The sequence below is a fragment of the Solanum tuberosum genome, unplaced genomic scaffold (genome assembly GCF_000226075.1).
Source record: "Solanum tuberosum cultivar DM 1-3 516 R44 unplaced genomic scaffold, SolTub_3.0 scf00125, whole genome shotgun sequence".
Classification (NCBI taxonomy): Eukaryota; Viridiplantae; Streptophyta; class Magnoliopsida; order Solanales; family Solanaceae; genus Solanum; species Solanum tuberosum.
Genome location: NW_006239052.1, coordinates 1279567 through 1295781, shown reverse-complemented (window position 1 = coordinate 1295781; position 16215 = coordinate 1279567). Strand labels below are relative to the sequence as shown.

At 34.2% G+C, this 16215-nt stretch overlaps 1 protein-coding gene and 1 long non-coding RNA gene across 3 annotated transcripts in view; both read left to right on the top strand.

The window, feature by feature from the left end:
* Positions 1–6: 6 nt before the first annotated feature.
* Positions 7–7570, top strand: LOC107061255 (uncharacterized). The gene is made up of 2 exons (XR_001473887.1): positions 7–47; positions 7037–7570. It is a non-coding gene; the product is annotated as an uncharacterized lncRNA (long non-coding RNA).
* Positions 7571–10867: 3297 nt separating this feature from the next.
* LOC102582876 (C2 and GRAM domain-containing protein At1g03370) overlaps positions 10868–16215 on the top strand; it is a 16391-nt gene continuing 11043 nt past the window's right edge. The window contains exons 1-8 of one of the 2 annotated variants that reach the window (XM_006350671.2): positions 10868–11414; positions 12319–12369; positions 12528–12625; positions 13379–13454; positions 13618–13746; positions 13858–13904; positions 15709–15826; positions 15933–16049. In XM_006350671.2, coding sequence (XP_006350733.1) covers positions 11211–11414; positions 12319–12369; positions 12528–12625; positions 13379–13454; positions 13618–13746; positions 13858–13904; positions 15709–15826; positions 15933–16049 — 840 coding nt within the window. In that variant the 5' untranslated portion in view covers positions 10868–11210. Of the gene's footprint in view, positions 11415–12299; positions 12370–12527; positions 12626–13378; positions 13455–13617; positions 13747–13857; positions 13905–15708; positions 15827–15932; positions 16050–16215 lie in introns of both variants that reach the window. The other variant, XM_015310176.1, reaches the window with a different exon arrangement.

The following is a 16215-nucleotide window of genomic DNA, read 5'->3' as shown; positions in this document are numbered from 1 at the left end:
TTCTTCTTTCTTCTTCAGTCCTCTGATCTGCTTCATGATCTCAGCAGGTATGTTTTCAGAACTTCTTCATCTTCTTCTTTTCTTTTTCTTTCTTCTTCAGTCCTCTACTTCACGATCTCAGCAGGTATGTTTTCAACGCTTTCTCTTCTTCTTCTCTCTTTCTCTCTCATGGCTTGGCCTTGTGGTTGATTCATTATGTCCTTCTATTATCATACCCTGAATTTAAGGAACATCCTTTTATTATCATAGTAAACAAAAGAACATCCTTTAATTATCTTTAAAATGATATGATTCATCCTTTTGTTAGTGTTGGTCAATAAACTAACAACTTTAAACCATGAATTTCATGTTTTGTTCTTTTCATCCTTCTATAAGCTGATATTTGGTAATTTTTAGTTATATTAGTTGGATTTACTGTGCATAGGGTAGCAGTGTTCTTTATGTGTCACTTTTTTAGTTAATCAAAGTCAATCTAACTTATCTTTGAAACTCAATTAGATTAGATCAATAATAAACCCAACAAAGGTTGGGGTCGATTCCACAAGGAGTACGCGCGTGTCAAGATGTCAAGAGTGTGAGAATTTGTAACTTTCCTATTTATGTAACTCTAAAAAATCTGGATAAAGATGCCCTTCCACTGCCAATTTCGTGGAGCAAAATTGTGGAGACATTCCAATTTCCGTGTCCCCATTTTCATTTCGTTTTAGAGTTATGTTTTAACTTTAAAACATAAATTGATACTCTTATTGAATCTACTAAGAATAATAGACTAAAGTTCATACTTCAAATTCCCTCATTTTTCATGGAAATGAAGGAGAAACTGTACATCTTTCAAATAATAGTTCTGCATTTATCCGATTAATAATCATATAGAGCTGAGAAATAATTTACTTGAAATATTTTTTGTTTTCATCTACTATGGAACCACTCGTGCTGCTACGATGAAGTTGATGATAAAGAACTCCTTCCTAATCTGTCCACTTTAATTAGAATTACCTATCAATCAGCTAAAAGAGAGGGATGAGAGCGAACATCATAGGTGATTGTAGGCTAAGCAGTTATTTCTTGATAGAAACTAACATAAGGATGAATCTTGCCATTTTTTGAATAATTGAGGGATATTTTCTGTTCATTATAATAACATAAGGATGTACTTTAAGTTTAGGGTATAATTGAAGGATGTTTTTGGCAACAAACTCGATTTATTCATGTGATTGTTACTGATTAGCTTGATAATTATAGATCTGATTGTGTTTGGAATTCTTTTTGGTGCGCGTAGGTACTTTTTGTTTATACTTTCTCTTTTTATGATTTGGGGAAAGTGATGTGTTTTGGAAATTTGAGCAGTGTCCTGTTAATGATGTACTATATTTTCCTGTTAAGTTCAGGGTATAATCGAAGGATGTTTTTGGCAGCAAACTCGATTTATTCATGTGATTGTTACTGATTAGCTTGATAATTATAGATCTGATTGTGTTTGGAATTCTTTTTGGTGCGCGTAGGTACTTTTTGTTTATACTTTCTCTTTTTATGATTTGGGGAAAGTGATGTGTTTTGGAAATTTGAGCAGTGTCCTGTTAATGATGTACTATATTTTCCTGTTAAGTTCAGGGTATAATCGAAGGATGTTTTTGGCAGCAAACTCGATTTATTCATGTGATTGTTACTGGTCAGCTTGATAATTATAGATCTGATTGTGTTTGGAATTCTATTTGGGGTGCGTAGGTACATACTGTTTATGCGTTCTCTTTTTATGATTTGGGGAAAGTGATGTGTTCTGGAAATCTGAGCAGTGCACTGGTGTCCTGTTAATGATGTACTGCATTTTCCTGTTAAGTTTAGGGTATAATCGAAGGATGTTTTTGGCAGCAAACTCGATTTATTCATGTGATTGTTACTGGTCAGCTTGATAATTATAGATCTGATTGTGTTTGGAATTCTTTTTATGGTGCGTAGGTACATCCTGTTTATACTTTCTCTTTTTATGATTTGGGGAAGTGATGTGTTCTGGACATTTGAGCACTGCACTAGTGTCCTAATAATGATGTACTACATTTTCCTGTTAAGTTTAGGGTATGATTGAAGGATGTTTTTTGCAACAAACTCGGTTTATTCGTGTGATTGTTACTGATCAGCTTGATAATTATAGATCTGATTGGTGAAGTTATGAAATTTAGAACTTCTTGATTGCGTTTGGAATTCTTTTTGGGGTGCGTAGGTACATTTTGTTAGTACGTTCTCTTTTTGTGATTGGGTAAAGTGATGTGTTCTGGAAATTTGAGCAGTGCACTGGTGTCCTATTAATGATGTACTACATTTACCTGTTAAGTTTATAGTATAATTGATGGATGTTTTAGGCAACAAACTTGGTTTATTCGTGTGATTTTTACTGATCAGCTTGATAATTATAGATCTGATTGTGTTTGGAATTCTATTTGGGGTGCGTAGGTACATACTGTTTATGCGTTCTCTTTTTATGATTTGGGGAAAGTGATGTCTTCTGGAAATTTGAGCAGTGCACTGGTGTCCTGTTAATGATGTACTACATTTTCCTGTTAAGTTTAGGGTATAATCGAAGGGTGTTTTTGGCAACAAACTCGATTTATTCATGTGATTGTTACTGATTAGCTTGATAATTATAGATCTGATTGTGTTTGGAATTCTTTTTGGTGCGCGTAGGTACTTTTTGTTTATACTTTCTCTTTTTATGATTTGGGGAAAGTGATGTCTTCTGGAAATTTGAGCAGTGCACTGGTGTCCTGTTAATGATGTACTACATTTTCCTGTTAAGTTTAGGGTATAATCGAAGGGTGTTTTTGGCAACAAACTCGATTTATTCATGTGATTGTTACTGATTAGCTTGATAATTATAGATCTGATTGTGTTTGAAATTCTTTTTGGGGTGCGTAGGTACATTTTGTTTATACTTTCTCTTTTTATGATTTGGGGAAAGTGATGTGTTCTGAAAATTTGAGCAGTGCACTGGTGTCCTGTTAATGATGTACTACATTTTCCTGTTAAGTTTAGGGTATAATCGAAGGGTGTTTTTGGCAACAAACTCGATTTATTCATGTGATTGTTACTGATTAGCTTGATAATTATAGATCTGATTGTGTTTGGAATTCTTTTTGGTGCGCGTAGGTACTTTTTGTTTATACTTTCTCTTTTTATGATTTGGGGAAAGTGATGTGTTCTGGAAATTTGAGCAGTGTCCTGTTAATGATGTACTATATTTTCCTGTGAAATTTAGGGTATAATCGAAGGATGTTTTTGGCAGCAAACTCGATTTATTCATGTGATTGTTACTGGTCAGCTTGATAATTATAGATCTGATTGTGTTTGGAATTCTTTTTGGGGTGCGTAGGTACATACTGTTTATGCGTTCTCTTTTTATGATTTGGGGAAAGTGATGTGTTTTGGAAATTTGAGCAGTGTCCTGTTAATGATGTACTATATTTTCCTGTTAAGTTCAGGGTATAATCGAAGGATGTTTTTGACAACAAACTCGGTTTATTAATGTGATTGTTACTGATCAGCTTGATAATTATAGATCTGATTGTGTTTGGAATTCTTTTTGGGGTGCGTAGGTACATTCTATTTATATGATCTCTTTTTATGATTTGGGCAAAGTGATGTGTTCTGAAAATTTAAGCAGTGCACTGGTGTCCTGTTAATGATGTACTACATTTTCCTTGGTGCGAACTAACCGTTGCTCAAAATAAAATGGGAGTCCTCTTGTGGTTTTTAATTTAACTTTTCTTGTCATTTCGTTCTTGAATGTTCCTAGCTGTTCTTGTTACTGTGAACTGGCATGTAGTCATTTAGTTTGTAATCTATTTGATCTAGTCTATAACGAGGACACTATGATGTTAATCTCGGAGGGAGAGTAGGTCTGTGGGTGGGTTGGTTGTGGATTCAACCTTTGACCAGTTGTGAATTCAGTTGCATCAATGAATATAGTTCTAAGCAAGAGATTTTTTTTTAAAAAAAAGTTCTAAGCAAGAGTGATTGGTAGCTGTTGTGGTTTGGTTTTTTTTATCCTTCTATTTGTAATTCGTTCCTATTGGTTTTGGTATTATGGTAATGCATTTGTGATATGATATATTTTTAGTGAATTAGGATTTTGGGTAGGATCGTTCAATTTCCCTATGCCTTCATGTTCATGAGAAATAAAGGCAGTTCTGGTATTTGGCTTTTGCTGATGCTCTGCATTTATGGTGATTAAATGGCTAGGGAGTTTTGTCATGTTATCTTGTTCAGTTGCTGTGGAAATGCTATTATGTTTTAGAATTTTTTCATCTTTTTGCGCATAGTTCATCACTTTCAGGGAAGTGGCTTTTACGTTTATAGTGTCCATTCCACATTTTCTTTGAATTCTGGCTAGGTTTGATATGCTCCATTTTGAATGCGTATGATGACATACAGTTCCTTACGGGATACGGGTTCTTATCCTCCTTTATTCCATGATTTTTTTCTACGTGAAAAAGGTATTAGATTTTGGTTTGCACACAGCTTGCTTAGGTCTTCTATTTACAGATTAGCAATCTATGTGCTTTGACATCTTTTTTAGGTTCATGTTCTTTTTTGTGTTTGTCATCAGTTTTCCAAGTAGTTGCTTTATATATAGAGTTGATGTCCGGAGCTGCTTTCTTCATTTGGTTCCAGGTGTAATGTGATACCATCTTTCCTAGTTGATCTATATTGATGTTGCTTTCCTTTGTTCTGTGTTTGTCTATTATTTTTCAGGTTTCTATCTTGGGCCGTGTGGCGGTATTGTCTTGGTTGTTATGTTGTTAGAATTGGACTTTGATGAAATAGATGCTAGTATTTGCACAGGGTACAAGTTCTTGGAATTTTCCATTACATGGAGAAAATCAGTTTTGCATGTTTCTTTATTGCTTTCATTACTTGTTGTCCGAGTGTGTATGTCCTTGATTTTGTTAGTAGGAAATTATTTCCTTTGATCTGAGAGTTTTTAGGTAATTCTATGGTCTTTTATGTTTGTCCTTGGATTATTGGTAGAGCTGCATTTTGTTTTGTTTTTGTTTTGTTGCTCAGTAGTCATAGTATACGCATTCTTGGTGATTGTTTTTATGTGAAACACTTTTAACTCCGCCTGTCAAGTCACAGCCGGTCCCAAGCCCGAAAAAAGGAGGAGGGCAAGTATCAATTCTGAGGAGGTAGTCATTATTTTCTTTATTCTTCCTCTCTGATTTGTGAGTTTCTATCTAATTTAAGTAGCTAAGGTCTTCTATGTTTGCCCTTAGATCATTTGTGGAGTATTATTTTATTTTCATCTCAGTCAATAATAACAAAAGTGGGGATAGGTGTAGCTTATTAATATGTTATAAGTTATACTTAAAACTTGTAATTTATGTAACTTAAGTTTGTAATTTTAAAAAATTAAATAAAAATAAAAGTATAAAACAATGACACAAATTAAAAAAATATCAATCCAATTGTTGTGCACTTAGCAGCTTTGACCTCCTATTGGTGCTGCTGTGCTGCGTGGCAGGCCCTCCCAATATAAAATAAAAATTAATTAATAAAAAATAATTAACCGGAAGTCCGGACCAGACCTGAACGGAATCGGAATTAACCGGGATAAACCGGTACCGATATACCGGTATCAAATCGTGATACCGTTCCGTTCTGAGTACCGGTTCACGGTGTCCCATTCCGTCCCAAAGATCATCGTACCGGAACTACCCGGTCCGTTGCCTAGCCTTAGGTCGGCCTATGATGCCTACAGAGTATTTATGATTTTGTACTCATACTAGTCTTGGTGTATCTTTTTGAGGCAGATTTCGGTGCTAGTGGACTGGTTTTGTACTGCATCTTTCTGGTGAAAGATGCAGAACTCAAGATTATGTATGTGGACTGGCTCCGCGGATTAGAAAATTGGAGGAAAGAGATTAAGATATGGATGCACTTGTGTTGGAGGGAAATTCTGATCATTAAATTTGCCTTAGATTTATATTAAGGAACTTTGAGGGTATGGTATGAAGTCTCTGCAGGGAAGTTTAAAGCTACTTCACTAGAGTCTTGGTTATTTTTCTTTTTGCAATTGTGTTAAGGCCATAGGAAAAACACAGTGCTTGGCAATAAAAATGAACCTGTTGGTACTTATTTTTTAATCTCCCTTTCAAGTCATGATTGTGTATTTTATACATGACTAATTAGGAGGATGAATTTAGGATAAAAACTCGAAAAAAGGGCGTCATCTATGTGCTGGTTCGGAGAAGGGTCTATTATACGTAGCTTAACCTGCTATATTTGCACTAGGCTTGGGCTTTTGGAACTAGGAGATGGTCACATAGTCATGGGATATGCCAAATGCAGATTGACAGACAGACAAGCTGAACTTTATTATAAACCTCATCAAACCTATATGATTTTCCCAATAGGAAACTTCACACCTGGACGTTCAAATAGTACTGTCACAGCACCCTCCTCCATAGATTTCCCGTCTCCAAAATTAGAGTCTATTGCATAGATGGGGACATAATCAAGATAAGGACCAGGATCAAAGAGAATATAAGACGAAGTCACCTTGCTTTAAGAACTAGACCAAACATAGCAAACAAGAGCCTAACAACTCAAGTATATAGTCACTGCTTGGAGGAACTTACAACAATTTACCTGGAGTACTTCCTCCATTTTCTCCTCACTACCACACCCTCTCGAGTTAGACGACAAGAAACTCAGAAGATTGCACTCCTGCCCAATATCGACACAATTGCATTTGTGTAAGCTAAAGTCAAGCTAAGGCAACACTCTAGTTTGTTTACCCCCACACATTTCTTCAAGAGAATTATGTAAACAAGGAATAGTCTGATCCCATAAGAGTAAGACACCATTAAATGGATATTCGATTGCAATAATTTGCGTACTCACATTCAACATTATAGTGGCTAGAAAAAGCAACCGAAAAAACCCAATGTATCCCATTTAGGACATTTATCAAACAAAGCTACATTATCTCGTGGATTGTCCTCCTCACTATTAGATTCTTTCGTATAATCTAACATCACAGGTACCTTGGTATTCAAGCTGACATCTTCACAGAAGCTATCGTTGCACTGTAGTTGCAAAGTTTTTCTCCCTTGTGGACAATAGTGTTAAGATCATGAATTTCAGAGCTCACTGTTGTGTGTGACATTTCATCGAAAGCCTTATTTTCAGCATTGAAAAAAAGATCCTGATACCAAATTTACTCCCTCTATTGACTTTGCAGTTCTAGTATGAGGTGAGTCCCTGCTTTCAAGAGTTTTAGTCTCAATATTACTTCCAGACTCCAGTAATCAATGCCAAGGAATCCACATTTTTATACGTCTCTGACAATTTATCAAGCACATGCCCCGCCTTTGAATTGCCAGTTTCATAGGCAGAATCAAGGGCAGATGATGCCAAAAAATGATTGGGAGACACCATTGCTGATTGTGACACTATAGAGACAGAATTAATGCAGTAAAAAATGAACCTGTGATGAATTAGCTAGACGCCCCACTACATTGTTGTTGGTTTGTTGTTGAAACTGCTGAGCAAATTTACCCTTGAAATGCTTCCAGTCCAAAATTAGCATGTTCTTTTTTTTTTTATGACAAGGGAAACCCGCAGCCGCTACCCTTTGGGTGAGCACAGGGTAAAACCCCCCGCTCCTATGCAATAGCTCGCAAACCACATAGGAGAGGTCAAAATTAGCTTGTTCTGAAATAAGCTTTCATCATCAAGGTAGAATGAAAGAAGTGGAAGCCAACCATTTTCGTTGAAGCCAAGGTTTGTGAAGTACAACTCGGCCCGAAAAATCTAGCTCTTTAGGATGTTGTTGTTGCTGAATCTAGGTAGAAACATCGCTGTTGTTGGAGTCCGATGGATGAATGCACCCATGTAGTAAATCAGAATTCTCAACACAAATAACATAATACAATCCCTATTGTCTTTGGTTTCCCCGAGTGGTGATTTTGAGCTTTGACTTTTTTGTTCTTCTTGGGATCTGTGATGTATTTTTCCTCTACATTGTGGGATGTTGGTTAACCATTTACTCGAACATGATTTCATGTGTTGGAACTTGGAAGTTACAAGTGTTATTTTTGGTGAGAGGTTTGGTCATGTGATTATTTCTGCTCTACTTGATAATTATAGATCTGTTTGGGGGAAGGTGTGGAATTTAGCATTGCTCGATCGTGTTTGGAGTTAATTTTGGATTCTGCAGGTACATTTGTTCATACATTCTCTTGTTATTATTTGGGAAAAGTGATGTGTTCTGGAAATTGGAGCAATGCACAGGGCATCGGTTTGGACGTGTTGCTTCATCATCTTCTTTTTTAATTAATACCCGCCAATGTTTCTGTTGGTTTCTCCTATGGAGGTTCTTACCCAAGTGTATTTGACTTTTGCTGATGTTCTGCATTTATGATAATTAAGTGGCTAGGGAGTCTTGTCATGTTATCTTGTTTAGATGTCCTGGAAATGCTCTACTATGTTTGAGAATTTTCCCATCTTTCTATGCATAGTTCATCTCTTTAGCCTTTAATGGGGATTCAAGTTGATTTTTTAGTGCATTATGGGATGTAGATTAGAAATTTGCAAACATTTTTTTTATCCTTCAATATAGAGAACTATAGTTATGTGTGGGGGATGAAAATGAAATATGCATTCAGGTTCTGGCTGCTTTTTGTGTTTTCTTGTCAACCCAGCAATATTGGGCATGATACCCTGAAAATGCGGCATATGCCTTAGGCCCCAAAATCTAAGGGCCTAATTTTTTAGTAATAATAAGATTATTATAAGCCTTTTTTAACAAAAAAATATATATACTATATTTTTTAATTTAGTTATCATTTTTTTTAGTTTGTTTCGAACCATTAAAGAATGTTTCTTTTTTATGGATTAATTTTTAAATTTAACTTCCACATGATATGTTTAAGATCACAAGATTAAAAAATATTTTGATATATATATATATCTTTAGTTTAAGACCATAAAAAATAAAACTTTTTTATTAAAAAGAAAGAATAACTTGAATCTCAAATATAAAAAAAATAATTAAAATTTAGGCCTCCAATTTATCCTATTTTTGGTTTCACCAGGTTATTTTTGTATGTGCAACTATGTGTGCAAAGATAAATATTTGGTTGCTACAAGTTACATTATGATATTCTTAGCGATAACGGAACAAGACTGATTAGCGTATCTTTTGGTGTTTGTGTTTGCGAAAATTTAGTACGTCTACTCATATTGGTGTCCTTTGGCCTGTTTTTTCCCCTGCAAAATTGAAGCTTCCTTGAAACTGCTTGTAACATGAAGGTTCTCAATTGGCACTACTCTTTGTTTCTGTAGTGTCTCGTGCTATTATATTCATCCATATGCTTATGTTCTTACCACTACCAGAGGCGACCTTCTTTAGGGCGAGAGTGTAAGCCTAATCTAATAATGCTATTAGGTGCTCTGGTATGTGTTATTTGTTCAGTCTGCTTCTACATTTTTCTGTTGGTTTGTTATAACATCAAAGAAAGGGGGATGTGCACCAATATCTATTATAGAGGGATTGAGCCATTACAAATGATATGCTATCTAGCTTTATTTGTTTTTTAAGGAGGCGATTTATGTAATGATGTTATGAATCTTGACATATCAAACTAATTGAATCTCACAATTTATGATTTGTTATGTTACTTGCTCTTTTAAAATTAAAGCATGATTCATTTTGGTAGCCAAAGGCTACCACCAGCAATATAGACTATGATGAGACATTCAGTCCCAGCTATCAAGATGACATCAAAAGCGATTAGGTGTGACTTGCTTGATAAGGGAAAGAAAAGACGTCTCTCAAAGTCCCATTAATGCAAAACAAGTTGATTCCTGCCTTTTCAATCCCCAAAACTTATTCGTTATTTCACCTTTAAATTAGAATAAAAGTAATAATACAATTCGAGGATAACTAATCTTGAGATAAACTCATCCTGTAATTAATTTCGAAAATGAACTAAACAGGCTCTTAAATCTCAAAGAATTCACGCCATTTTTTCTTAGCGTACATAATGGATTTTGAAGATAAAGAAAATTTGATTTTTGCCTACTTCTCGATATATTGTGTTTGGGTAGACATAATTTATTATTTTTTCAAAATTACTAAATTTAAAACTTATATTTCAGCGATAACATACCCCCATATGATTTCATGAAGTGGAGTGTGAAAAGATAAAATATACGTAGATCTTATTTTCCTTTTAAAAATAGAATAAAAAAATTCAATCACACAAACTTTCAATCTAAGAAACTGAAATAATTGAACTCATTAATATTAAATTGTGAATCTGGATCCACATGTTGATAAAATAAGTTAATAGTAACCCTTTTAAGCTGTGCGCCGTGCCATCATGATTATTCTCTCCTAGCCATCATTGTTCGCACCTCCTCCTATGCTTTTCCTTTTCCTACGTTTTTATTTTATTATTATATTATCCAATATAACATTGTTTTGGTTGTTAATCAGATTAAACAAATCACAAAAATAAATAAATATCACCCTTTCTTTTTGTAATAACTTTTTTATTCACAAAATTTAACGTAGTGTGTAATTAATAATATTCCCACAAACTTCTTAACACACCCTTTTTAACCCCTTTATAAGCCTGGGGCAGAGCTAGATAGAGCTCAAAGATTCTTTTCAATTCCTTCGATAAAATTACATTATTTATATTAAAAATAATATCATTAAATTGATTCGCCTTCAACTTTTTTATTTATTTATTTAACCATAATTTAAATGCTAACGAATGACAAAAGTTGGAATTCCGCAGAAACTCACGTGGATAGCAACATTCTATTTGAATCATCCGACCATTCCCGTAATATTTTATAGTCGTTAGAAGTTTTCAAATCTCCATAATACCCCTAAACTCTCATTAAACCTTCCGCTAAACACCAGTATAATGTCCAAAAAAGCAACAGGGCTAAAATCGTCATTTTCTTTTCTGTATTTATAATCACGCTTCCACGCTCCCTCCCTTTTTCCCCTTTTTTGCGTCTTTCTCTCTCACACACACCGACTCTGTTTATTGTTTATTCACAGAGAGAAGAAGAATGTTCTCATGTCTCTGCTCTAAATTATGGTTTTGGACCACTATATTGTTATAGCTGCGCAGAGTTTTTCTTATTATTTTCTCTTTCTGCATTTTATTTTTCGGTGTAATTTGGAGGAATAGATGATAGTGGAGGCGGCGTTGGAGTTTTTCTTGCCGTCGTGGTGGGAGGTGCAAGTCGCCGTCGCCGCCGCGTCCTTCGTCATCCTCTCTTGCTGGTTCTTCAACCTCGGCGGAGGTGATATAGTTCATTATCGCCCTCGGGTTGGCCGTTCTCGTGCTGTCAGAAGTGAGAAAGTGGAGGATGATCCAGCATGTAGGGCTAGTGTAAGTACAGTCTACTATATATATACACCCACACATACGTACATAATATTTTATTTTCACTATTTCAAAATTATGTATCTCCCTGTATTACTATCCTGTTTTAAATAAAAATTGAGTTTAGTTTAAGTGAGGACTGAAATTATATTCCAATTAGGAAGGGGACTTAAGAGTTTGGAATATGAAGTAGTAGATCACTGGTCAAGCGTTCTCGATAAAGGTGTGATGATATTTACTAAAATTTTAAATTAAAAAATAAATCACTTGTAGAGTTGATCTAAATCGTCAGGTGTGATTATCGATTAAATGATAAGCTGAAATTTGATTTTGCATGGCCTAATTTTCATTAATCATGATTTAGAATGACCAATATCAGAAGTTAACGGAACTATGTAATTAAGCTTTGGAGAATATAATATTTCTCGCAGTTTTTTATTTATACTTAGCTTAATCTTGAAAAGCATCCATAGTTTGTTATGTAGTTCAGGGAAAGGAACCAAGGAGCAAATGCATGATTATATGCATTTTGAATATATGAAATCTTACTGTTATTATCAAATCTTACTGAGAATATTCTTTCCAAGTCAAACAAATTATACAGCTTGAGCATAGTCATTAGTTCTCTATGGAGAGTTTTCATAAGAAACTTATCAATTGGCATGCAACTAATTATTAGTTATAATACTGTACCATTCGTGAAGGCTAACTGTACCTGATTATTATCTGTTCGGCAACACAGAGTATATGTTAAGCTTCTCAAGAATCCTCAATGGTCCGTAACTAGTAGGAATTTTCCACGTTCTTAGAAAGAAAATTCTCCCTTCATTGAGAATTTATAAACTTATGTTTCGTTTTCATCATGTAATTTTCCACTTCTTTGACATGCAGTTGTGCACTTATTTTGTAGATGAGCCAGTTAAAAGGAGATCCTCAAACTACTTCTGCCTATGTAATCAAGGTATATTTGTATTCCATGTTGATGCATTTATAGCTCATATATCTAGATTTGGTGTTGTACAACATTACTGTAACTTGAAGTGTTAATTGCACTAATTATTCATGTGATGGCCTATATCTGCAACTTGTAGTTGACTGCTACTCTTTCTTATATTTCAGGTTGAATTGTTAGCTGCTAAAAATCTTACTGCTGCTAATTTGAATGGGACTTCAGATCCATATGCAATCATCAGTTGTGGCTCACAAAAGAGATTTAGGTGATTATGTCTATTTTATTATCCTATTGTCTTGGGTTGGTGGTATAAATAGTTTGTCTTGTCTAGGTGTAGTTATGCATATGGTTTTCTATTATTGTTGATTATATGACCAACTTGCATCATCAAATACCACATTTGTCATAATGTTGTTCAAAGGATATATATCTTTATACTCTTATGTATAATAGATGATAAAACATTACTGGTGTTGATTTGTTCCATTATGATTGATATTCAGTTTTGCTTAGACAAGGATGCCTCTTTTATTTTGGTCAATCTAGAGAGAAATTTGAGAACCTTTTTATTCATCTTAATCACTTTCCTTTTATTGGTAGTGCATGCTAGTCTAGACTTCTACCAGATATGATTGTGTTTTAGGTACTTGTGATCTTTGAATTCTTATCAATTTATTCTTATGGGAATAAACAATAGTATGTTCAACTATGATGACGCTCATAATAGTGTCCAAATTAGATGAACTCCTTTTGACATAATATAAAGGAGAGAACAGATAAACAACTTTTTATATTTATGTTGTTGGTTAGTCTTAATATTGAGACGGTCTTTTTCTCCATTAGATGTATATTGGTAGTTGAAGTCAAGGTCAACTGTGAGATAACCTTATTTTTAGTGGATTGTTGTCAACAATATCTGTGACGAGGCTTGGGGAGTTCCAGAAAATTGTGATACAATATGTTCAGATGCTTATCGCTCTTGTATTATACACAAGTTATACTCTTCTTAGTGTTGCAGTTCAATGGTTCCTGGTTCAAGAAATCCTATGTGGGGGGAGGAGTTCAACTTCTCTGTTGATGAGCTTCCAGTAGAGGTAGCTATCCAGAATTTTTTTTGACAAAAAGCACAAACTTAGTGCAATGTGTGTTCTGTAATCCTCTTCAGATTTTCTTTGATGTATTTTAACATTTAATATTGCATTGGCTTCATGTTTTTATTTTCTTTCATAATAATTCATTTACTTGATTGTATGACAGATTAATGTGACAGTATATGACTGGGATATAATTTGGAAAAATGCTGTTCTTGGTTCAGTGATGATACCTGTTGAAAATGAAGGTCAAACTGATGCGGAATGGCATACCTTGGACAGTTCATCAGGACAGGTAATATTTGATTACTACCTCTTTGCTTTCAATAAACGCAACGTTTTCTCTTTGGTTGTTTTAGAGGTTAGCTTTTACAAAATTATGGCCGTTATCATTCTTCTTTTTCAGGTTTATCTTCATATTAAAACATCAAAACTCAATGTCAAATCTTTAAGGTGCTGCTTTTCTCCCCCTATTGGTAGTGCCTTAGGCTATTTCTTATTTGAATTTTGACTGTTGTTTATGAGACTAGTGTCAGTTATTAGAATACATAATAAGCTATTCTTCCTCTCATAGGGTTCCTTGTTTTTGGTCCACGGTGGCAACATCAGCATGTACATACTCTTACTACGAGTTGAGTTGGTATTTACGTGCAATTAGGAATTTTATGATAGTGTTTCCTATCAAGAATGTGTATCATCGTGGCAATGAAGAAAACAAAACAGTTAACTAATCTTACTTTCTCCCACCCTCCTAAAATTTTGCTTCTTATGTGAGCTATTATAAAGCATGTTGTAGCTTGAGACTGTAGTACAATCGTGAAACATGAGTTTGTGCATAGAATAAAATGTACCATGACCAGCTCCTTTATAAGTAATTTTAATTGTTTGGGGACCTTGGGTCCATTCTGGATAGCTTATGCCTGTTAGCGATTAGCATTCAACAATATCTTTCAGTAACATAGTTCTAGATTATAGGAATTTAGGGGAGAGTACTTCCTCTCCTGTACCTCTCATGTTTTAATAGTTTGAAAGGATATGGATGTGATACTACACAAGTGATAGATGTTTAGTATATCATGTTTACAACAGGTAGGTTGGAAAGGAAAGTGTGGAATAGGGAAGAAGTAACCAGGTAATGAAACACCTCCTCACTTAGTGAGAAAAGGGGGAAGATCAAGAGCGAGGCATCAGTGCTGATCCTTTAATCATCAACTGGTAACCATGTGATAAGATATATTTATTCTAGCTTCATTTCCTATGTTTAGATGACACTAAGGGGTCGTTTGGTAGGAAAAAAAATAACGCATTATCACATAACGTTTGTGATCTTAAATTATTTGAGGGTAAACAATTATTATCTTAATAAATTAATCACTTAAAAAACGTTAATTTTCAATTTAGAATAGATAAACCATCTACTTTAAAACCGAAAAGACGGTAAACAACAGTAAAATCGAATAAATCATCTACATTTACACAAAAATTACAAGTTGTAGTTTTAATATGTATGCAATTTATAAATTGTCCAAAGACAAATAATTAGAAACCACATATAAATCAACAAATTAATATATTAAATTAAGATCACAAACGTTATGTGATGATATATTTTCCTTTACAATTAGTAAATATTAGAACTCACATTTTAAATATTGTATATTGCATTTATTTATTAACAAACAACTCTCTCTAAATAATAAAATGTGTAAGTTAATTTATTTAAATAAATTTTCTAGTACAAAAATAAAACATAAAATCAAGAAAATAAATAAAATGATTTGAGGGATATTTTTGTCTTTACATAGATAATCCCACGGTATTAAAATCCAATGTATTACTAATACCACCAAATGGAAGGTATTAGAAATACATCCTATAATACCATGTAGGGTGTATAACTAATCCATGAATTAGTTATACTTAGGCCCAAAAATTCTACCAACATAGAACTAAATAATACCATACATAATACATGGACTATTTCTCCTAATACCTACTACCAAACGACCCCTTATAGTTCAGAAAAAAGAAAATAGTTAAAGCAACATTACAAGTTACGAGCATTACTACACTCTGTGAAGTGTCACATGGGATTTGTTTTAGGATCAATTTTTGTTTTTATTGTTAGAAGATTCTTGATTCGTCCGAGAGAAATTTACGTAAACCTTCGGGTGGATTACTGTTCCATGAAAATATTAATATTCATCGTAACTAGAAGATAATAACTTTATTCCCCCTTCTTCATTGGTTGGTTTAGAGGTTTGAATGGCCACGCTAATGCTCGTAGAAGGATCACTTTGGATAAACAAGGACCTACCGTAGTTCATCAGAAACCTGGGCCTCTGCAAACGATATTTGATCTCCCTGCTGATGAGGCAAGAGCTAATTTTTTACTGATAAATTACTCTTGGATTGTAAGAACTTTAAGTTGGAAAGTTTTGACTGTTGTGAGTCGGTTGCTAATCATTGTAATTATTTCAGGCTGTTGAACATAGTTATTCATGTGCTCTCGAAAGGTCATTCTTGTATCATGGCCGTATATATGTCTCAACATGGCATATCTGCTTCCACTCAAATGTATTTTCAAAGCAAATAAAGGTCAGATCCATCTTTTGACTGTACTTCCCAAGTTTCAACTTTGTGAATCTGCTTTTATATGAACTTTTCTAAGTTAAATGCTTATCAATTTGATTTATCCACTGAATATCTATGCCATCAAGAATCCTAGTTCAAATTGTAGCATGGTTTATGGTTTATGGGCGGG